Source organism: Polypterus senegalus, chromosome 1, assembly GCF_016835505.1.
Source record: "Polypterus senegalus isolate Bchr_013 chromosome 1, ASM1683550v1, whole genome shotgun sequence".
In the NCBI taxonomy this organism is placed as follows: Eukaryota; Metazoa; Chordata; class Cladistia; order Polypteriformes; family Polypteridae; genus Polypterus; species Polypterus senegalus.
This window is the reverse complement of record NC_053154.1, coordinates 156,979,922-157,003,723: the sequence shown is the minus strand read 5'-3', so window position 1 is coordinate 157,003,723 and position 23,802 is coordinate 156,979,922. Positions and strand designations below refer to the sequence as shown.

Below are 23,802 nucleotides of genomic sequence, written 5' to 3'. Positions count from 1 at the left end.
AGTAGACAAGAGTACAAGGAGATAAAAGGCAAGGTGAAGAGAGAGGTGGCAAAGGCTAATTAAAAAGCATATGATGAGTTGTATGAGAGTTTGGACACTAATGAGGGAGAAAAGGACCTGTACTGATTGGCTAGACAGAGGGACTGAGCTGGGAAAGATGTGCAGCAGGTTAGGGTAATAAAGGACTATGAGAGGTTCAGCTTATGTTAGACGGTCGAGAGACAGAGTCAGAGAGGCGAGATTGCGTTGGTTTTGACATGTGCAGAGGAGAGATGCTGAGTATATTAGGAGAAGAATGCTAAGGATAGAGCTGTCAGGCAAGAGAAAAAGAGGAAGGCCCAAGAGAAGATTTATGAATGTGGTGAGAGAGGACATGCAGGTGATGGGTGTAACAGAACAAGATGCAGAAGACAGGAAGTTATGGAAAAAGATGATCTGCTGTGGCGACCCCTAACGGGAGCACCCGAAAGAAGAAGTTAGCACACAAACCATCAATAAGCGTTCAGAACGTTCCCATTTCTAAAGATGCTCATATCTTTTTTTAAGCTCTTTTTCCTTATTCTGTCTACGTTGACCCAAGAGTTAAACTTAGCAATAAAAGTGAAGAAAGACACTACTGCAGTTCAAATAAGATGTTAGTTTAATTAAGTCAATAACCATTTTTTGATCGACAGTGTGCAATTATCACATCAGCAGCCAACTACAGTACATTAAATCTCAGCAGTGCAGAATACATTTAGATTACTACATTAAACCCACAGAAATTAAGGAAGAATAAATCCTCTCAGCATTGCATATATAATTCAAAGTTAAGTCCATGCTAAGAAAAGACATTATGTTCTCTGAAAAAATGTGGAAGATCAATGGCAACTTGCCCAAACTGTGAGACTAGAGGCTTTGAGAATATATTGGCTAGTGGCTAGGGTGGTAAGTCATTTAGCTAATAGACATTTGCTTGTGCTTGAAAAGTGCAGATTTCCCTGGAAAAAGAAATCAGAGCTTCATCAATGTCTTTAGAATGCTGTCCATTTTCACTTCCCCTACTGGCATGGTTTTGAGCTCCAGAGGAGAGATAGAGAGGTTAGGAGCACATGCTGATACAGTGCATTGCTACACCCACCACATGACGAACCAACTCAGGATCCCATATTAGGACCCAAATGCAGTCATGTGATGGGTGACACCTCAGCACCACACTAGTTCTGGTGGAATGGAACAGTGTTAGGTTTTTTTATGGTGGTCAATTCTGCCACCAACCCCTGCTGTTTGGAGGGCCTACATGGATGAAGATTAACATCATACCCAGGGTAGAGCAATTGCAAGTTAAGGGCCTTGCTCAAGGGCCCAACAAAGTAGAGTCACTTCTGGCGTTTACAGGATTCGAACCAGCAACATTTCGATTGCCAGTGCAAATTCCTAGCCTCAGAACCATCAGGAAGTTCCAGGAAGTGGGAGAAATCAAGCAATGTATGCAGTGTATGCAGTGTAATGCACCACTGCATACAAATAAGTGCTTACCTTGAGAATGACTAAAGTACAGGTGTGATATTAAATGTAAAGAACTTCTGCATTCTTGTAAAAACATAACTGGATAAAAGTAAAACGAGTCAATTATACAAAAGAAAGACTACTGTTTTTTACACTGTAAAGTGACAGTTTTGATTGTGTCATGGGGGTATTGTTACTGATGAGACATTTTGCAAAATGCACATTGTATTCACAAGTCTGCTGTGTGCTTTCACACATCGAGACATACATTCTACAAATTAATGCTGTGGTAAAAAATGAACATACATCTAAAATGAGAAATGGAGCTTTCAGATATACCTCTAAATAAGACAAGATAGTGCTTTCAAACTTCTCTGCTTGTCTATCAAGAAGTGAATAACCTAAATATATTGACATAAAATATAAAAGGAAGAAACATAAGTAAGACAGGCAGTCAGGAACCATTTGACATTTTTGTCTTCATTTTTTACTTGGTGCGTTTTATACTATGTTTTTCCCCCTTTGATTTTTTGCTGTCTTTTTAACCCTCTCCCCACAACAGTAGGGTGTAACATTTGCACAGAAGAAGTTACATGTGTAGACAGTACAAATCAGATCATTTTCTCATATGAAGTATAGTGTCTTGTATTTTGAAAGACTCGTTTAGTCCCGCTTCTACAAAACTATAGGTGTTCTCTACCTGTCATCTTCTAAATTACAGAACCCCCCAAAATTGTTAATTATATACAAGGTTTGATAGAAAAGTACTGAGACTTATTTTTATTTTTCGAAATTGGATGACTCCACAGGCTCAGAATTTTTTTTCTTTTTCGAGGTAATGTCCTTCACATGATACGTTTTTAACATTTCAAAAGATTCAAAGACAAGTTACAGACTGTTTGTGACATTCTATTCAGAGATGCAGCCGTGGCGTTTTTCACTTCATCATCTGAGGAGAACTTCTTTCTACGTAGTTGTTTTTATTTTCAGTTGTTACTTCATTAGCACTCTTCCCAAGCCTGACACAAAATTCAATCACACACCTCTGTTGCACTCTCATAGGAACGTCTTCTTCAACCACCATGGCGACACAAACGAGGTCCTCCTATTTCTATGACCAAAAGTTGAAAAATACTGTAGGTATAGTCACACATGTCAACCTATGTCGTTCACAGATACCTGCACAGCATTTCCATGTCTACCTCCATGAAAGAGAAACAGGGACAGTCTCATTATTTTTCATTAAGCCCTGATATAATGAAATAATCTTATTCCGCTACCCTGGGGAGTCCCACACAGCCATCTGATCAGAATACTGCTATCGCACTGACAGCAATACTCAATACAAATCTGTTCGGAGTTCAGTGACCAACATTCATCCTAGTTTAATAACTTTACAAACAAAAAAAAATGACTTAACATCAATACCACCGTCCCACACCCCAACAACAGATATTGAAATAAACAAATTAGGGTGCATAATGCAATCGCCATTATTAACCTTGTTTCGCATCAAAATAACAGTCTGCTTTTACAGTTCTTACTGTTCAGTATGAGTAGGGAAGCAGGAAGAAATTTCCTGCAAGCCGGCACAAATAATATAAACATTCTGGTCTACCAGGAAAACTAGGGTGCTCAAGAGAAAATAATTAATAAAATGGTTCATCTTCTGAGCCACGTCTCATGTGGGGAAAAAAAAACAACTTCCAGTAGGTGGCTCTAGTTTCAGGTTTCCTGTGCTTGGTGTGATGTTGCTCTTTGCTTCACCTGCAGGTGTCGCTGTCTCTCCTCATGCCTTTCCAGTTTAAATCTCCGTCATGCATGCTGCCCTGCAGATACCCAACAAGAGGCAAAGCAACATCAATTTTCTCAGGTATACGTTTAAGGAGTGGACAGACTAACAACAGGCCAATAGTATACATGGCTCTTGCTACAAACTAAAGTGTTTGTCCTTAATATTCACAAATAATAGTAATAATCCATCCATTATACAACCTGCTATATCCTAACTACAGGGTCACAGGGGTCTGCTGGAGCCAATCCTAGACAACACAGGGCGCAAGGCATGAAACAAACCTCGGGCAGGGCGCCAGCCCACCACAGCAAATAATAATAATAATAATAATTCTTTGCATACTCCTCTTAAAGAGTAAAAGGTAAGTTTATTGCAAGAGTCCTCTCTCAGCTTTGGACTTAAAAATACATTCTTAGAAACCAGCTGATCATGTAAAAATGTGTATTTGTTTCTTTCAGGACTGTTGTGCTACATTATTTGCAGCATTTCCTTGAAGCTATTTCATTTTTGTTCATTCAAGAGCTGACTTTCGATTTCCTCTCTGAAAAAAAAAACTTTAGAACTAGGAACTGAAGTACAAACTACAAAGAGATAAATCTCTCTGTTAAAACTGAATTAAGAACATGGGAAACAACTACTAGTCCTTTAAGTGACTAATAAACATAACATCCATCCATCCATCCATTTTCCAACCCGCTGAATCTGAACACAGGGTCACAGGGGTCTGCTGGAGCCAATCCCAGCCAACACAGGGCACAAGGCAGGAACCAATCCTGGGCAGGGTGCCAACCCACCGCAGTAAATATAATGAATTAGAAATAAAATGATGTGTTATTGCAAAAAACAATTCAAATTAAACATAAAAGCAAAAGTAATTAGCAGCCTCAGGAAATGTAAGGAAGTAAAAACAAGAGGAATTAAATAATTAGACAAGAACACTAAAAGGTAAAACCTACAAAGGACAGAGGGTGAGTAAACACAAAACCCAGAGAACTACATTTATAAAATAAACCATGAACCACATGTTCAAAATGTAACCTAAAACACATTTTTAAAAGACTGTGAAAAATTCAAAATACCCCACAACGAATGTCTCTAAAGTATAAAATGCTAAATATGAACAACTGAGAAATGGAACATAACAAAACCAAGACTTAAGAGAAAGAGGTGGAACAACCACAGAGAATGATGGAAACCTAGAAAACAGAAAATGAAAATATAAAGGGGTTTTGCAATGGCCAAAAATGGCCAAAGCAGAAATCTAATTCACCTCCACAATCACTGATGCAGGGTCCATTGTGAAATCGATGCTATACAGAATAGTAGGTTATTATTAAGAAGTCCAAAACACATTTAAAAATGTTACAGTATATATAAAAGGAGCATATTGAGGACATGAATGACTAGAAACCAACATTCCAAGCTAAAAGCTGGTGTTCTTCAGTTTATTTTGAGACCTGAATTTTAAATAAGGGTCTTATGATGGTCTGCACCAGAATTTAAAACATAACCAGTAACCCCAAAATCCTGATAAACTGAGTTCTCAGGGTGGGACAAGGAAGTACAAGGAAGGCTGGTCCAGAATTTTTCTCAGCAGATGTAAGTGTCTGATCAACTTTGTAGAAAACAGTTAAGTCAAGTCATTGCTGTTTGCTTATTTTAATTTGTTAAATCAGTTTTTGCAACATCATAGTTGGTATTTGTCAGGATCTGTTGGAGGGAGATATATACGGGTTTGTTTTTGCGTTACAGCTTTGCAGCTACAGAGATTCAAGTTTCTGGCTTTGCTCTGCTTTCTTTCCAAATACCAAGGATGTCTATATTTGGTTTACTAATTGCTCTGATTTGTCCCAGACTGAGTGGGTGTAGGCGCACGTGTTATATGTGCAGTGGAATGTGTTAGCTCTCTGTGCATGACTTAAGATCAATGCTGCCAGGACAGGAGTATAACAATATAAAGGAACATGCCACTTCAAAAAATAAATTGAAAAAATCTAAGAGAAATAATCCTCAAACTGTCATATGGTTATATAAACATTAAGTAATCCCTACTATTATATTTGTCTTCAGGGCCATGTTTTGCAACAATCTGAAAGAGAAAAATGAAGACAAAATTGTGATTAAGGGTGTGGATTCAGAGACAATGAAGATACTGATAGATTACACATACACCAGCAGAGTGCTCCTCACCAAGTACAATGTGCAGAAAATACTTGAAGCCGCTAGTCTTTTCCAGGTGAGCGTACCTTTTGCCTTAAAATTTCTGTTCTCACTCTCTTCTCACAGCTAAATGTTGTCTAAAGTAACATTCAAGGTGTACATTACGTATATTGTATTGTTTTACATAAGAAGGTACATTAAGATGCAAGAATGAGGGTCTTTCTTCTGTCTTACAAACCATCTTTCAACTTATTTTCTTAGATGACATACAATAGCTGGAAAATTAGATCATTTTAATAACCATGATGTTCAAAATTCGGATCCTGGCGGGATTTTGGTTCCATAAACATTATTAATTGCAACCAACTACTGCTGCTAATGAAATTTTTTATTTTAATTAACTTCCTTTTTAAGGTTCACTAGCTCTTATTTGGATTTTTTTTCCTTAACCAGAAGCCATACAAGAATGAGCAAGCCAAAGACAATTGTATTCCTGGAGGGCCACAATTTGTGCTACAATTACTTAATTAGAAGCCAGATCTTGCTGTGAATAAAACACATTATTTAATTTAATGGCCTCTCAGGGCCCTCATTTTTCCACACCAGCCATTTTGAAAACTGCTTATATTCTTTTTTTCTGAGAGTACCATCAATGTATTTTGTGGTCCAAAGCAGATTAATATTTGTCAGACTTTTTATATAATATTACATGATGTACATGTTGGTGCAAACTGGTCATCTTAGCAGAACGTTTCTTGGCTCCTTTTGCATCTCATTATTGTTTGCTACAATTACGTTTTCTAAATCTTTACAAAGTATGTCACTTACTGTAAATTGAGCATTAAAGAAGTTGGTCCCATTAGCAGCACTAATCAATTAAGAATGTGATATGAATGACAGTTTGCAGCGTGTGCATGTGTCGAAGATATGAGTTTGATACCAGCGATCTATTATAAAGGTCTTTGAATTTTGCTTTTATCAACAGCAGGGTTGCTCCTCAAAGCAAAACCAAAATATGTTGAAGCCAAGTAGAGTAAACTAACAAAGGGTGAAAAGTACAATACTATACTTAGCCAAGCCTTGCCCCCTGCACCATCGTACATCCATCTTACCTCTTAATTTGTGCACTGTCCTGGACTACCACCATCTTCTCCTCCTCCACCTTCTCTTCTACATCAGACAAGCCTTTGCCACTGCTCCAAACCCAGTTTCTATCTGACTTGGCTTTGGGACCACAGGTTCTTTAAAACAAAACGGTGGTTTGAGAGCACTTCCAGGTCATGCCCAACCAATTGGCAATTGATTCTGGATTATCCCTTACTTCTTGGGAGGTATGTACCTGTCTCTTTAAAGGGAGAAGCACTCATTCTTGTAGCCTGAGCACAGAAGAAGCCTACTGCTGCTCCTAAGTGCCCAGAAGGACTAACTGCTGCCTTCTCTTCTGGTGGCAGTTAGCTTCTTGTTTGGAGTATGGCCTCTTTCAACTCCTTGATGCTCCTTGGTCTCCTTTACAGGATGTGGCTCAGCCCACCTACTGAGCCGCTTGGCATCCTGTCCAGATATGATCCAGAACATCTCTAGGATGCGTGAATACTCCTACAGTGCCTCCCCACAAATTGCCACCATTGGCACTCTGTAGTTTTTAACTAGTAAAAGCTAGGGGGTCACTGTTTAAAGTGGATGATCTTGTATACAAAATTAAAAGGATATTCAAAATAGCACTAGATGGTAATGTCATTAGATCCTTTCTCCTAAACTTTGTTAACAAATTGTTAAGAAACATGACATCAACAAGGCTGAAGACATATTGCTTTATCATAGCTTACTAACACTAGAGCTTGTTATTCTAAACTTCTGATGTGCTGTTAATGACCATTTCATTGTTTGACTGCTAAACAATGGGTGCCATGACACCTACATGTGAACTTAGTTTACTTATTGAAGCAAGTCTTGTTTTCACTTAAGTTCGTTCTTCAGTCTGTCAGATTGTGAATTTCTTTGTGCTGCCAGTCTTTGCTTTTGTTTGTAGACTCAGTACTTTTATGTCTGTTTGTTCCTGTAATTCTTTTCTTCAATAGTGGCATGATGCTCCTGCTTCTGTTAGGTTAAATGGTTAAATTAAATTTGGAGATGAGCCCAATTAACTGGTAAAGAGCAATTTTAATACCACAGAGGTTATTATAATTGTAGGTGTCAGCAAGGAAGGAAAATTAAGCATCCTGGCCGGGATAAAGGAAGGATCGAGACACGGCCAGGAGACAATACTGGATGGACTGGGCGAACAGGCTTTCTGAGAGCAATTTATTTCCCCAGATGAGAGGTGGCAGTATTTCTCAGGGCTAAACCCAATTAGGACATGTGCAGGGCACCATGGGAGTTAGAGTCTGGAAATGTAGCCCTTTGGGGACTGCCATAGGGCATTGCTGGAGAAGGGCTGTGCAGGTTTTCACACGACCTGGAAATTCTCAAGACATTCTGTACAGAGGACCAGAAGTTCCCAGATTTAGCTTAAAAGAAAGTCTGCTGCCTCACTTAAATTGAGTCAGATTTGGGAGGCAGTTGGTGTTTTTGAAGTAGAAGAATGAATTTTGAATGGTATATTTTGCTGTCGATTGTATGTGGAAGTCGAATAAAAAACATTTATTCAAACCTGGAATTGCATTGGGTATTGCTGTGTCTGTGGTTTGGGCTTCAGTGGTGCTCCCTAGTGGTTACATAATGTTTAGCTGCATTTGGAGTTGTCACATCTATCCCTTTTCTTCTTATTTTCCTTGGGTTCCTCAAGTCTGTTTGTTCTAGCTAAATGACAAGGCTTAAGAGCAGATGGAAAAGGCCTGTGACAGCAGCCTGACCTCATCCTTGGACTTCCACATTCATTTAATATAGTCACTGCCTCTGTATTAGTCAAATGTTTGGACAGTTTCATCTACAGTATGTTATGATAGAAAGAAGGAATTTACATCATAATGAAGCTTTTGATTTCCACCTTTGAAACTACCCTGTTTGTTATTCCCCCAGCACATGCATTATTTTTTTCAGAGGTTAATTCTGTTTTCTTTCCATCCATGTCTACCTAATGGATTCAAATATGTTTTAAATTGCATTTCTGATATTTCTTTTGCACATGTATGTGCACCCCTACTACTAATCGTTTTTAATTAATATTGACTGGTTTGACTTAAAGTATGAGCAGAGTGTTGGCTCTGAGGCTAGGGATTTGCACTGGCAATTGGAAGGTTGTCGGTTTGAATCCCATAAACACCAGAATTGACTCTACTCTGCTACGCCCTTGAGCATGGCCCTTAACCTGAAATTGCTTTTTCCCAGGTATGATGTTAATCTGCATCCAGCCCTGCCCAATTTACAGGGAAAACATAGAAGTTGAGGGCAGGATTGGCACTCCAGCCACCAAAAAAACCTCACACTGTTCCAGTTTGGTGCTGAGGTGTTACCTGCTGTACTTGGGTCCCCCCCAAGTATTTTGATACCTCCTCGCTTCAAATATTTTGTGAAAAACAAGTCTTTACTTGGTATATTTAATATTTGCTAACAGACTCTGTTAGGAAGCTGATTGCTCCATGGCGATGCAGCAGTGAGCAGGATATTTCTACTTAACCACAGAATAAACTGCAGACATTTCCTGTTAATTCTGACTGAAGTGTAGAATGTGTTGCAAACATTTTTGGTTAGCCCTTTAATGATTCTTGATTTATTTTTTGCATTCCCAGTATATATAATGTGCTTCTTAAGCTGGAGTTAAACAGTGTACCCAGTAGGGTTGTTGCAACACCCCAAACCAGTGACCTCACAGATGAAAGTCCAAGTGCAAATAAAATGTTTTTTTTGTACAGATACCCTACAAAATATTTCTTTGTTATTACACACACAATTCTTTTCCATCTCTCTCTCTCTCTCTCTCTTTTATCCTCCACTTCTCCCAGTTGAGTTTTGTATAAATACTCAGTGGCCAGTTTATTAGGAACACTTGCTAGTTAATGAAAATTGCCTGCTCGTCCAAATGGACAATCATGTGGCTATAAAAGAGCTTGTTAGTGATCATAGTTCTACCAGCTGAATATTAGACTATTTAATTTACCCCACTTTATATTTTTTAGGGCCTCTTGCAATATGTTGTTAGGTATTGTTAGGAGTAGTTGAGATGAGCCAGCGCTCAGGTTTGCAATAACAGTAACATATCCATCCATCCCATTATCCAACCCGCTATATCCTAACTACAGGGTCGCGGGGATCTGCTGGAGCCAATCCCAGCCAACACAGGGCGCAAGGCAGAAAACAAACCCCGGGCAGGGCGCCAGCCCACCACAGGGCGCACCCACACACACGCACACCCACACACCAAGCACACACTAGGGACAAATTAGAATTGCCAATGTACTTCACATACATGTCTTTGGACTGAGGAAGGAAACCTGAGCACCCGGAGGAAACCCACGCAGACAGGCGGAGAACATGCAAACTCCACGCAGGGAGGACCGGGGAAGCTAACTCAGGTCTCCTAACTGTGAGGTAGCAGTGCTATCAATTTTTAAATTCCTAGTGAAAAGCTAGATGCCAGATCACATCTTAACAATATTAATTAAAAAATGTTTATCTAAAACTAGGAACTACAAAGAAGAAACAGAGAGAACACAAAGTTCTTGTAAAATTCTGCATTGTGCCCAGAGGAGTCTTGATATGGAAAAGAGGTTTCAACTAAATATTACAATAAGCAAGTTGTGATCTAAGAGACGCTGTAACATGGCATGATTGTTGGTGCTAGCCGTGATAGTTCCAGCCTCAACAGGTGCCCTCTACAGCCTGTGGAGTTTACAACGAACAGTGTAATAAACACAAAATACCCTGCAAGTGAAAGTTATGTAGGAGAAAACACCTTGGCAATGTCAGAGGTCAGAGAAAAATGACCAGCCCCATTCAAGCTAACAGAAATGCCACAAGCACTCAAATATCAGCTCTTTCAAAAGTGATGTGCAGATGGGTATTTCTGAATGCACATTGAAATAGACTGTAGCAGAAGTTTATTAGGATCCACTCCTGTCAATAAAGTTAGGGTGTAGTGGGCACATGATCAAGAAAAGAAAAAGAAAGACTGGAAATGTTTTGCTTGGTCTGGCAAAACCTGATTTCTGCTAGATTATACAGATTATGGGGTCAGATGTTTGAATGAACATCCCGAATCTACAGCTCCAACTGCCTTGTGCCAGTAGTACAGATTAGTGAATGCTTTCTTGGTACACTTTAGGTCTTTAAACACTAATTTTCTTTCATTTGATTACCAAGCATGCCTTAACGTTGTTGCTGACCATATGCATTTCTTTATGGCAATAGCCCAACCGTTTTCAAATGCATTTATTTAGCGTGATAATATACCATATTATAAACCAATTATCATCTCAACGTGGTTCCTCAATATGGGAGTGACTTCGGTTTACTACAACAGTTAACATGGCCCATATATATCTCAGTTCAATAAAACACCCTTGAGATAAGATGGAATATGTGGCTAGAAAACTGCATGAACTACATAATGCTATTGAATCAGCATCAACCAAACTCCCTAATGGAAATTTCTGGCAAAATTATGAATGTATGCCTCAAATAATAATGGAGGTAAGAGGAGGGTCCTACCTGGCACTAGAAAGGTGTGCCTAATGTGGTGGCACTGAGAGTGCTTTAACACAAGAGTTGAACCACTGCATTAGCTAACCCTGTTGCTGTAGCAGTCTTAACTGTTATATCTGAAGCTTTTACATTTAAACAAATGAACTACTTATAACCACATCAAGAAATTAATAACTTATTGTAAATATAAAACACAAAGTCACAGTAGCCCTAAACTACGGAAAGGGTTTATTGCTGAAGTGAATAGTGACTGGTCAAGAAGGTGTACAAGAACACCATCTGCAATGTGGTACAGTTAAAATGCTGTGCAGTCCCACTTTCAGCCAGTCACTAGATGAGAATACAAAACCACAGTAAACCTTTTATCCAGAGATTGGAACAATGTTACAGATAGAGGAGAAGTGAGCAGAGTCAGATCAAGGCTAGTGGATCAGTGGCTTTTTGACTGTAAATGAAAGAGATGGACACCTGATTTCACTGACTTCTGTGACAAACACCATCATGATCACTTCCATTAATGTCCTTTTTGACATTGCTGAATGGCCATACTCATAACATCATATAGAGATTAACTTCTTTATTTTACAACTTCCTTGTTTATGATTGCTTACTATCTTTTGATTTATTTTGTTTAGCAATCTAACCTAATGAAAGATAATCTTGATTTCTGGTGCTGACCTTGGCGCCTGCTCTCTGACTATGTGTATCTAACAGGTCTTCTTCATAAAAAACATTTCTGTCTTTTTCAGAGTCAGTAGACCTGATAATTTTAGTGCTTGAGGTTCAGATATTATTTGTTATATATAACTATTAGGTTAAAACTCTAATTTATATTTGTTGTCGCAGTAACAATAAAAATATCAAAGAAAATGAATCATAGGGAATAAATATAAAAGGATTTGGCATTTGTGCAAAATGCCACACAACATCATATATTGACAAATAATGCAACATACAGCAATTTAGTGCAACAAATTTCATTTAGACAATAACGGCGTCAATTTAGTCATTACATATTGGACTAGAGAGTGTTTGAATCTAAGTTCATTAGTGCTGGGTAATGGTTTTGGATAGTTTATCAACTATTTGAGCAAAAGTACAATACATATCATCATCAATTAAAAGAATCTCCAGTCTAAAAGAATCACAATAATAGGAGTTTTTGGCTATTGTTGAGTTCTTAGCTCCTCATCTAAAACATCCAAAAAGTATTTAATTATACCAGATAATATATACAGTAATCCCTCCTCGATCGCGGGGGTTGCGTTCCAGACCCCCGCGATAGGTGAAAATCCGCGAAGTAGAAACCATATGTTTGTGTGGTTATTATATATTTTAAGCCCTTATAAACTCTCCCACCCTGTTAACATTATTAGAGCCCTCTAGACATGAAATAACACCCTTTAGTCAAACGTTTAAACTGTGCTCCATTACAAGACAGAGATGACAGTTCTTTCTCACAATTAAAAGAAAGCAAACATATCTTATCTTCAAAGGAGCGCCGACATAAAGGAGCGCGTCAGGAGCAGAGAATGTCAGAGAGAGCGCTCGCAAAGAAAAGCAAACAATCAAAAAATCAATACATGCTTTTAAGTATACAGAAGCACCGCGATAAAGCGGCATTTTGTAGAAGAGCGTCCGTGTCCTCTGTGCAAACAGCCCCTCTGCTCACACCCCCTCCGTAAGGCAGAGAGAGCGAGAAAGATAGAGAGAAGCAAACAAGCACAGCGCGGGAAGCATATCTTATAGCATTGAGGAGTTTTAGTTAATATGCAATACATGCTCTGATTGGGTAGCTTCTAAGCCATCCGCCAATAGCGTCCCTTGTATGAAATCAACTGGGCAATCAAACTGAGGAAGCATGTAACCTAAATTAAAAGACCCATTGTCCGCAGAAAGCGGCGAACCAGTGAAAAATCTGTGATATATGTTTAGATGTGCTTACATTTAAAATCCGCGATAGAGTGAAACCGCGAAAGTCAAAGCGCGATATAGCGAGGGATTACTGTACTTGACATTATTTACATTTGAAAGAGACCTTGTGTCAAATCTTTTTAAAAAAATGATGGCTATATAATGTTTGAATTGAGCTTTTCCTAGTAGAAGATAACATGCCTTTATTTCCATGTGTATTCAAGGTAAGCGTCAATGTTTAATCTGGGACCATACTGCTTTATCCTCTTAAGTTTATTCTTGACATTTATTGTATTTTACTATTTTGGCATTAAGTGATGATTATTCATACCTTCATTTTGATAATTACTTTCTATGACACCAGGTATCACTGTGACTGTGCCTTTTATGCTTGTGAATGTGTGACATCATGGCAGCCATCTTATTTTAGAGCATACCTTCTGTTCCGTTACCTAGTCAAAGGAACAAACTGTGCTGATTGCACGAGGCGACAGCAGTTTAGAGAGAAAACAGAATTAGGAGATGGCACAAAGACATCGGAATCCACACAAAGTCGGAATTTGGAAGCCAACAATTAAAACGTAAACCTCAGGAAGGGTAGAAAATTGTGGTCAGAGAACAGAGTGATAAGTCATAAGGCAGGAAGAGAACATTTAACTAGAGCCAAGAAACATGAAACATGAATTGTAATAAGAAGGCAGAAAAAATGTCATAACGTGTAATTTAAAAAAACTCACGAAATGAGTGACACCAGCTTTTTAAAACATTATTCTGGTTACATGATGACCAACAACCTATGGGAACCATTGACCAGCACCAGGGCCTCATGTCCTGCCAACAAGTCTCCAACACGCTGGTGTCCAGAAGGAAAACAAGATGGCACCACAGGTGAAAGTGAATTGTTTGTGACCATTTTAAAACCACAACAAAGCAAAAGATGAATCTAACCACCTCAGAAATCCCAAAATACCATATTTGTATCATTTTTAAAGGCCCAGGAAAAGTTAGAAAGAAATACACTCATAAGCCAGATTGTGACACCAACTTTTTAGTGAGATCTTTTGAGTATGGATTCATTTTTGGTTTTAACTTTGTTGTGTTTTTGATTTCAAATCCTTGCTTTCAGCGTTTTGACCTCTGATCTCTCCTGAACACCTTGTGAGTTTCTTATAAGTAATCCTAGTAGGAAGGAAAAATATTAAACCTCTCCCCAAAAACAGACTATCAGTAAATATTTAAATAATACATTAATTATTACAATAATAAAGCAAGAACTATTTGGATAATTAGGCAACACTACAAACAGGAGCAAATACTTCTTAATAAGAACTCAAGCAAACAACAGGAAAAACAAATAACAAAATTAAAAAATATTAAAGCATTGCCAATAAAGGAAATTTAATAAACTGAAAGGAAAGCCCACACCCTAATTCCAAAAACAGTAAATCATAATTACTGAGAAAGTTAAATAGAAAGTCAGAAAACACTCGGAAGAATATTCATTTATTTAAAAGGTGCAAGTACAACCATAAGCATTATGCAAACTAGAGTCAAAAAAAGAAAATCCATCCATCCATCCATTTAACCACATTGACGTAGTAAGTACTGATTATGATTGTTGCTACAATGATTTGCATATACAGTAAACATTTGATCATTCTGTCAACAAACCCGAAGCTTGAGATGATAATTTAAAATTTAGATGTAAAATATTCTGGGCATGCCAAGGTGCCAGTCCACTCCAGGGCATTGTCAAGCACTTTTGCCAATACTTAATCTGGGAGGAAATCTGAAGTTTTTAGGAAAATAAAAAACATACACACATGGCCATGTAGTTGATGTGCTAACTCCACAAAGACAATGGTCAGGTTGGGACTCAAACCATGATTTACTGTATCTGTACTCAGCAATGCACAACACTTGTAAATACAGAAAGTACCTGAAAGTACTGGCAGAATGGTTAAAAAACCTTACACATACATAGTATTGTCTTATTTTATAGTGAATAAAGTCAACTTTGAGCATTCTGACATCTAAGCCTGTTTCTTTATATCACAAATAATGTATGCCATTTCTACAGCCCTTCTATTCCCTGGAGAATAAAACAGATGTTTGCAACACAAGTCAATATCAATTTTCACTTCTTCAAATACATCCAAACAATCATTACATATGAATGCTGCCTAACAGTATTTACTTGTTTATTTATTTATTTTTTGTTGATGGTGTTATTAAATAGACAACACACGGATTTCTTACTCGGAAGAAGTGTTTTCTTGAACACAAATAACACAATGCATATTGTGATGTTGTAGGAGAGGAGAGTTCAAAGGAGAAGTTGCAAAAATTGAAAATTAGAATTCAGTGAATTTATTTTGTTCAAGTAGCAGCATGTGTATGGGTGGTGAATTGGCTTCCTTTTCATCTGCTCATCATGGTTTCCATTTTCATCTGCTCATCTGGGTGTACATCCCCATATTTACAGTTCATCACCACTAGCAAGCAATACCAGCTAACCAAATCGCTGGGACTCCATAGTATAGGTTGAGTAGCATTGAGCGAGCAATCTGGTTTGGTTGGCATGAACCTGATTAAATCCTAGAGCCATATGTGAATAGTAAGCTTTACTTTTTATTTCCCTTTGTGACTAATGAAATTCAGTGTATTTGTCAACAGATATTGATAGTAAAGTTTAAGGGCAAAAAGCGTGGAAGGAGGGAACAGGAAAACATTCTAGTCAACATTATGTCATTACTGTTCAGTTTAGGTTCTTATATTATGCTTCCTCTATTGATAATCAAGGAGATTGTTCACAATATTGCATAAATGTAAATTTAGACAGTAGGGACTGCATGTGATTTGTCAGTGAAGTGCTGTGTTAATATGCATGTGCAAATGGAAAAATGTAAAAAAAAATTTCCCATGCTGAAAACAGTATAGAAAATGTCTGAATTATTGTAAGCCTCCCTAAATTAAGGTGCTCATAAGATATGTAATGATTTTCTTCTGCATCAAATATGGGAAATATTTAAAAAGTGTGGCTCAATTTAAATATCCATCCATCCATTTGCCAACCCAATGAAAAATTGTGACATTTTTCACCCTCTGTCAGTGGTCCATGCAGGACTAGATTTGGTATTTTAGTATTTGGAAAACAGGATACCTAATAAAGGGTCAAAAATGAAAAAACGCAATTGTAATCATGGACTTTAAGATAGTCTAAAACAATATCCTACATACTTATGTTTGAAATTTGTCACTGTTAATCTTCTGGGAGTGGTTTTTTAGATGGCTATGACCACCAATAAAGAATCATATTCAAAAATAATATATCAGCAAACTCAAAATACCCTAAAACAACATTCCCCATTCCTTTATTGCTAATCCTCAATTTTTCAAAGTTTTGTGAAAAGAAGTAACTTTGACCCTCGTACAGTATCTCATTAGGGGGTGAACTCCTGGAGTCAGTTGATGTGGCTTGCACGACTTCACGTCCTTCTAATCATTATTCCCAAAGAACACCTTTTTATTTACTATGTATCATAAGGGTGTAATTTCCTACACAAAATATGGCCCCAAAAGAGCCTAAAAATAAGGCTTTTTCACGTCTAGATGGGCAAAAATAGGAGGAAACCCCAAAAAGCTTAAACCCTTGCATAACTAGACATCACAGGAAGTCAAATGGCATATCATATGTGGTAGTGTTCTTGTACTATAGAGTCTGGAGGACAAAAAAATTAATAATTTCAAAGTGTTCATAAGTAATTCTTATGAATACAAAAGCATATTACAGACACCGTGTTTTGACTGTGTGGCCTCATATTTCGCTGAAAAGGACAAAACTAGTCAGTCGCATTTCCCTTTCCATCCTTGTAAGTGTGGAAGGTAAGCTTTAAACAGCAAAGGACACAACCGTAAATCAGACTGAAACACATGGCAGCAGAAAACTCTGTCATAGTTGTTCATGGTTCTAACTCGTGGTCAAAGTTAGGATGGAAATTAGGTTTATGAGGTTCTTGACACCAGAAAGCCTCCACCACCTATCTAAAATGTTGCCTGATCTATTACCTGGGATATACTCTAAATCATGACTATTTGGTGTTGCTTCAACCATGCAGTTATCTCTGACCCAAATGTGAGAAAGGAAACCACAGATAGAAAGCACCCTCGTCCTCATCTAAGCACAAAACTATTATAAAACTTTAGTGGGCCCAAAGACTTAAAAAGAAGATACCTGTCTGTACAAATCCATACAGAGAAGCAAAACAGAGTGTTGGTTTCTCTTTATTAAAAAAGAACAAAGCAAATATAATAACAGACAGTTTAGTCAAAGATATGCTTGCATAAACAATACAGCAGTACAGTATCTTTAAAAAATTCTATCAACTTAAAAAAGCATATACACAGCTTCTTTCTGGTACCAACATCAGATAGCCATATGACACAAAATGTCCAGTGTTGTTCCCCAAATACGTGGAAACAACAAAAATAATTTAGGAAAAAATGACAAGCTATTTTACAATATCATTAATGAACTTATTACAAATTCTAAAAAAAAATTTGAATGGAAATCAGAGAGAGGATTTCATTTTCTCCAGTTCAAGACAGTATAAGACATTGCTTGCCTACTGAGTTATGAGAGATAAATTAGGATTTCGCAATTAATTTTAAATAGTAGGGGGCACCACCGAGCCCCAAATCCTAGACCCAAAAACGCTCAATACAGTCACAGGTTCAAACAATGCATCCTTAATCCACCAAGCACAAAATCATGAAACACTTTCTCTCCTTACTCCTCCAGTTGAGTGTTAATTTCTCAATCAGGTTCATTCTTACATTTACTTAATCTCATTTTTTTTATCAGCTGTCCTTTTTTATTCTCTTATTGTAAGAAATTATACAACTTTTGTATTTTTGCCAAAACTTGCTATGCTTAAGTTTCCTTTGCCATTTTCTATAAAGTCTGCTCCTTTAATGGCATCCAAATGCTGTCAAAATTGAATGCTATAAGGAATCAGGATAAAAATAAAGGAGCAAACTCCACAAAAACGTTCAAATCAATAAAAAACAAACAGCAAAAGAAACGTAATGTGACTCCCTCAACCTGGAAGGACAGGGGGAGACAGCTTATACAGGGCTTTGTCTCCCCAGGATGTTAGATGGCAGCCAACTGAGGCTGGGATCGCCATTTGAGTGCCCACAAGGCATGCTGGGTATTGTAGTCCTGGGCCAGCCTTGTTTTGCCCCTTGGGGTCTGCTAGCGGGAGCTGCGAGATTTGGGATTTCCTACTCCGTAGGGTTCCAACCTCACCCAGAAGTGGCTCAGAGCTGCAGCTTCATATCACAAGAAGCATTCCCGGGGATTGGATTAAAGGGGCTACCTGAGACAACTCAAGGAGCCAGAGTCTGGAGGAAGGAGATGAAACTTGTGTGAGGAGCAGAGGAGGCAGTGGTAGAGAGCAGAAGAGAAAACAAAGGGTTGCAAAGTGCTTTATTATTGTGTGCCGCTTTGGGGCTGTGATTGTGCTTGGGAGAAGCATTTCACATGAATAAAAATCCTCTTGTTGAGTGCGACTTGTATCTGAGCCTGTGTGTGTTGGGTGTTTTGGGAGCGGGAGTGCCCACTGGTATAAACAGTATGCATTTAAAACTGTGTTAACAAATATTAATGAATTACTTAGAAATTTTTGTAGGTCAGATGTCTAAACCATAAGATTGATTAAAAGAGAAAATGAGGCATTGAATGTGAAGTTGGTTGGAATAAAAGCTTGAAGCCATGAGTTTCCCTCAGCACTGGACTCGGGGACCACTATAACATAGGATAGCACAATAGATTTTCCTTGTATATAGAAAGGTTATCCCCTCTGCTGAGAGGTACTGCAAAAATATTAAACCATAAGGGTTGCACAGAACTTCCAATACATATGACGTAGCGTGGCTGGTGCATTGCTCCAAAATTTTGTTTTCAGTTAATAAGAAGCTGGAAGCCTTTGTGGCTGTGCTTGTCCATTTTCCCTTACATATCCCAAAGACAAGTGTTATGTTAAACTGATCCTGCAAGAATAAGTGTGAATGTGTGCATATGAGTGTCTCCTAAAGTGGACTAGTGAACCATCCAGCACTTATTTTTGTCTTGCTTTCTATAACGTCTATGACTCTGAATTAGATAAACAGGTATGGAGAATAACAAATGAATGTATTAAATGAAGAAGATGTTGATTAAAGGCAGAAGATGTTTTATCAGAAAATGTGTTAGAGTAAAAGCTGCAGTCACAATTTCCTCCAGCAGATCCATGGTTGAAAAGATAGGCCAAAGTGTATTTTAAGTCACTCCTTCTAGACAAGCCATTTCCATTTGTACAGGGTGAATGAACACATAAACTTTACTTTAATGCATAGGATGAAGAGTTGAAGAATGATAAACTGACATTAATACCTTGAAAGTGCAATATTTAGATTGACTTTTTTTTTTTTGGTCTTTTCAGTTCTTACGAATCGTAGATGCCTGTGCTAATTTCCTCACTGAAGCCATGCTACCAGAAAACTGTGTGGGGATTCTAAGACTGGCTGATGATTATTCCCTGCTTGCTCTAAAAACACAAGTGCAAACCTACATAATCCAGAACTTTCTTCAGGTGGTAACCTATAGAGAACTTCTTGATATCCCATGTGATATCTTTTGTGAGATCTTAAAAAGTGATGATTTGTGTGTGACTGAGGAGGAGCAAGTTTATGAGGCAGTGATGAGCTGGGTTCGTTCACAAGAACATGAGAGACTGCCACTATTGTCAAAGATCTTGAGAAATGTACGGTTGCCACTGCTGGACCCATGGTATTTTGTCGAAAAAGTAGAAGGGGATGAAGTGATTCGCAAGTGTCCTGATGCGTTTCCTCTCCTGCAGGAAGCAAGGAAATATCATCTTTCTGGAAATGAAGTAAGACTTTTTATAATAATATGCCTGAAATTATGGAATGAAAGTGAGTTGCCATTTGAGAAATAACGTGAATTCAATATCACTTTTTCTGTTACTGTTTTTCCTATATATTTCTATTCCACCATCCATTTCTCCACTATCACACCCACTAAATCCAGTTCAGAGTCATTAGATTAAATTTTTAGAGTTTTAAAATCTTAAATTAAAAAACGAGAAAAGATACCCAAGCAAGCTGGACATAAGCAAGTCCAATGGAATAATAATAAAAAAAAATATATATTTAAAGTTTTAAAATAGAAAACCCTCAAACAACTTATGCCTGTTTGAACCTGTTAATCAGCACAGTGACTGGGCTCACCTCGAGTTTTTTCCCTCCATTTTATTTTCTGCCACTGATAATCTACACACCTAAATGGTTAGAGTTAGGGCAAGCTGCACATGAACTGAGTGACTGGCATGACCGTATGTCAGTACACGGTGATATATAAAATAGGTATATTTCTGAGAAATGAACAAATTAGGATTTGGAAATGTTTCCACAACTTAGCTGTTATCCAATGAAAAGCATTAAATACAGAAATTAAAGCTGCAGTAAATGGCACTATGTAGCTGGTGGTTCCTTCCATTCAGATGCTCATTCACGTTTGAACACATTCCATTTTTGATCACAAGAGCATTTTCCGGATGTGCGTTATTCAATAATTCAATAGTATAAATACAAGGTAACATATCTGTTATACTCATAATATGTTCTGGTGCAGCCAGATGCCTCATAATCAGTTGAACTACAGTTTTATTTAGTTACACTTTTTCCAATGAATTCAAGTTACGTTTATCTATTACTCCAATTTTTCAAATGTTGACTAGTACCGCAGGAAATGAGAATCCACTGAGTAAAGGGCATTCAAATTTACAAAGCATTGAAAAATCTTGTTAACCACAACAAAACCCATTATAATGAAACTAAGAAAATGTGACACAATTTGAATCTGTGTCAAATAGGTCATCTTTTAAAACCACCCCAGTATCTCAACCAATAGTCAGGAATGTCAGCAAAACATTAGATGAATTGACTTTAAGACAAAACAAAGGTCAATGATGAATAAAGAAACATTAGATGTAAACAAATATTTTTTGCCAGAAGATATCCTGGTGGCCAAGTGGAAGAAGATCCTACTGTTCAAGGAGACCAAAACTTGCATGTTTGGCTTAATTGCTAAGAGATGGAAGCCAAGTAGCATACATTGTCCAGATAACACAATCCTCTGTTGAAGAGCATGAATATGTTAGTATTATGGCATGGTGAAATATCTCTGTTTTAGAGCATGGAAGTCTTGTGGAAACAGAAGAGCAATATCAGTGGAGGAATGAGCAGAAAAAAATGGTAAAATGGTAGAATGTCAAGAACACCTAGGACTTACAAATAGATTCATACTCCAGAATGCAAATGACTAAGACTGACATCAAAATGGGACATTAAATTGACTTCCAACCATCCATTCATCATCCAACCCATTTAAGAAAAGAAAGACTTAAGAAAACTAAAATGTCAGTGTTCCTGAGTGGCCAAGACAAAATACTGTACAAGTAATAGCAACCAGTCAAGACCTAGCTACAAAAGTTGCAAAACAGTTTTCATAGACTGTCTCCTTTCATCTTGTAGAAGAGTGACCAAAATGTGTACATGTGCAAAACTAGTGCATGTTTACCTAAAAAAAGAATAGATGTAATCTTTGAAAAATGACACACTTATCAAGCTCAAGAAGTTGGAGGAGTTTCATTTTATTGGGGTTGCAGTGAATAATAGTACCAGTCCCCAAAACAGCATTTAAGATATTGACTTTACATGTAAAATATTAGGACCCTACAATTCACTGCTCTGTTTTAGATAGATAGATAGATAGATAGATAGATAGATAGATAGATAGATAGATAGATAGATACTTTATTAATCCCAAGGGGAAATTTGTGTTCCACTTTAGGCAATGACTAGTTAGCACTCCCAGAGTGACTGTACATAAATGTCAATTGCATTGAAGCAATAGCAAAGTGAATACAAAAAATAAACTAGGCAAGCATACCTAATGTACAAACACAAGACATATAAGATACAAAGTACAACTAAAAAACCACAAAGGGTCATTGCAGTCAATGGAATGTGGTTTGATACCATTGTATGTAAATAACAGTTAAAGACAATGGAACAGAAGTAGTCAGCTTCCAGTATGTAAAGACTGATCTTCAGCCAGTCAGTGGCCCACTACTCCAGTACAGTGACTACCGATACCTGATACCAAGTAACAGTGATGTTTCATGATATGCAAGGTTTTAAATGACCTCTGATACATGACACAGAGTAATACTGATATTTGATGATTAAGAAAAAGTGAAAAATGATGATGTCCTAAAATGGTCACCATACTGTAGACTATCTTTGGAGACATGTCTCCAGCAAACATCAATATTTGGCCTCCTCCATGTTTGTATATTCTTGCACAAACTCTGGATCAGCAGCACTGGTCTCCTGGTGTTACTCTGGCTATCAGGCTGTTCAATTATTAAATGCAGTGAATGAATCTGTCTCCAGTGTCTGAAAAAACGTCAGCCTTTTACACCTCATCTTCTTTAAAATTATCTCCTATTCCATTTGAGTCTCCTCATTGTCCAGTCTACAGGTCATTCTCTCTTCAGGTTTGTTCAGCACCCTGAGCTTCTGAAGTAGTTAACTTAGCCTAGCATTCAGACATACAATAAGGCAGTATGGGAGGCACTGCTACATCCTAATAGTTGAAGTCATTTATTTTTTTTTTTACTGATAATTGATGTAAAACTCATCATTTTGTTTTCATTTTGACTTTATGAGTTTTCATGATGCTCAAGGGCAGGTAATTTCAGCTAGTTTGTTATAAAAATCTTTCTACAGTTTGTTGTGTTTTAATACATCATTTTTCTAATTTGACTCATTAATTTTGTTTGGTTAAAAAGAAAAAAAGTAAGATTTTACTAATTATTTTTTATTAATTATTATCTTATTAGCAGATGCCATTGACATAAAACATTTGAGATATAATTGGTTACATTTCTTTTTTTCCCAGTTGGAGCAGATGCAGATCATGTGACTTGGTCAGGTCCTCACAAAATCAAAAGTGAGATTTGAACTTACAACTTCCGAAATATTCAAAATGCATTCTCGATATTTCAAATGCCGGCCAATATGAAGATAAATCTGAGAGAAATTTTAAGATATATTGAAAACATTTAAAAATATCTTCTAATAGCTTCCTGTGCATTTTTAAAACTTTCACAAACAATTCATGATATCACCAATTCCTTTCAAGATATCTTCAAATGAACAGAAGTTCTCTTTAGTTATTTTACAATATCTCAAAATTAATTAATAGATACCTCAAAATGTATTGGTGATATCTCAATATACTACAGAATTTCAGATTTTTTGAAATAGGCGTATTTTTATGTATCTATAATTAATTTTTAGATATCTTAATTTACGTTTTGAGATGTTTCAGATGGGTCTGAGCTACTGTATCACGGAATGTAAATTTGCCTTTACATGTAACAGCCATGCTCCCAATATGTCTAAAAGCATTAAAGTAATTATTTTTAAAAAAACATGCCTAAACTGTGTCTGTTTGTGTAAAGGTCAGACAAAGATTTTTCAATATCATGCAGAGATAGTTGTAGTGCCACAATTTAACAAATGACATTTGATGTGCTGTAGTGGCCATTTTCCTGGAGAAAACCTCTGCTTTTCTTAAGCATCAGTAACCTTTCTTCTAACATTTTTTTTTGTCTTGTTAAAGTTACATAAAAAGTTACACAAAAACTTACTCATTTTAATCAACATCATGA

The 23,802-nt window shown here is 37.2% G+C and overlaps 1 protein-coding gene across 1 annotated transcript in view; it reads left to right on the top strand.

The window, feature by feature from the left end:
* The window catches only part of klhl6 (kelch-like family member 6), a 50,328-nt gene that overhangs the window by 3,288 nt on the left and 23,238 nt on the right, over positions 1–23,802 (top strand). The window contains exons 2-3 of the mRNA XM_039760877.1: positions 5,354–5,519; positions 19,483–19,932. Of these exons, the coding sequence (XP_039616811.1) occupies positions 5,354–5,519; positions 19,483–19,932 (616 nt within the window). The remainder of the gene's footprint in view (positions 1–5,353; positions 5,520–19,482; positions 19,933–23,802) is intronic.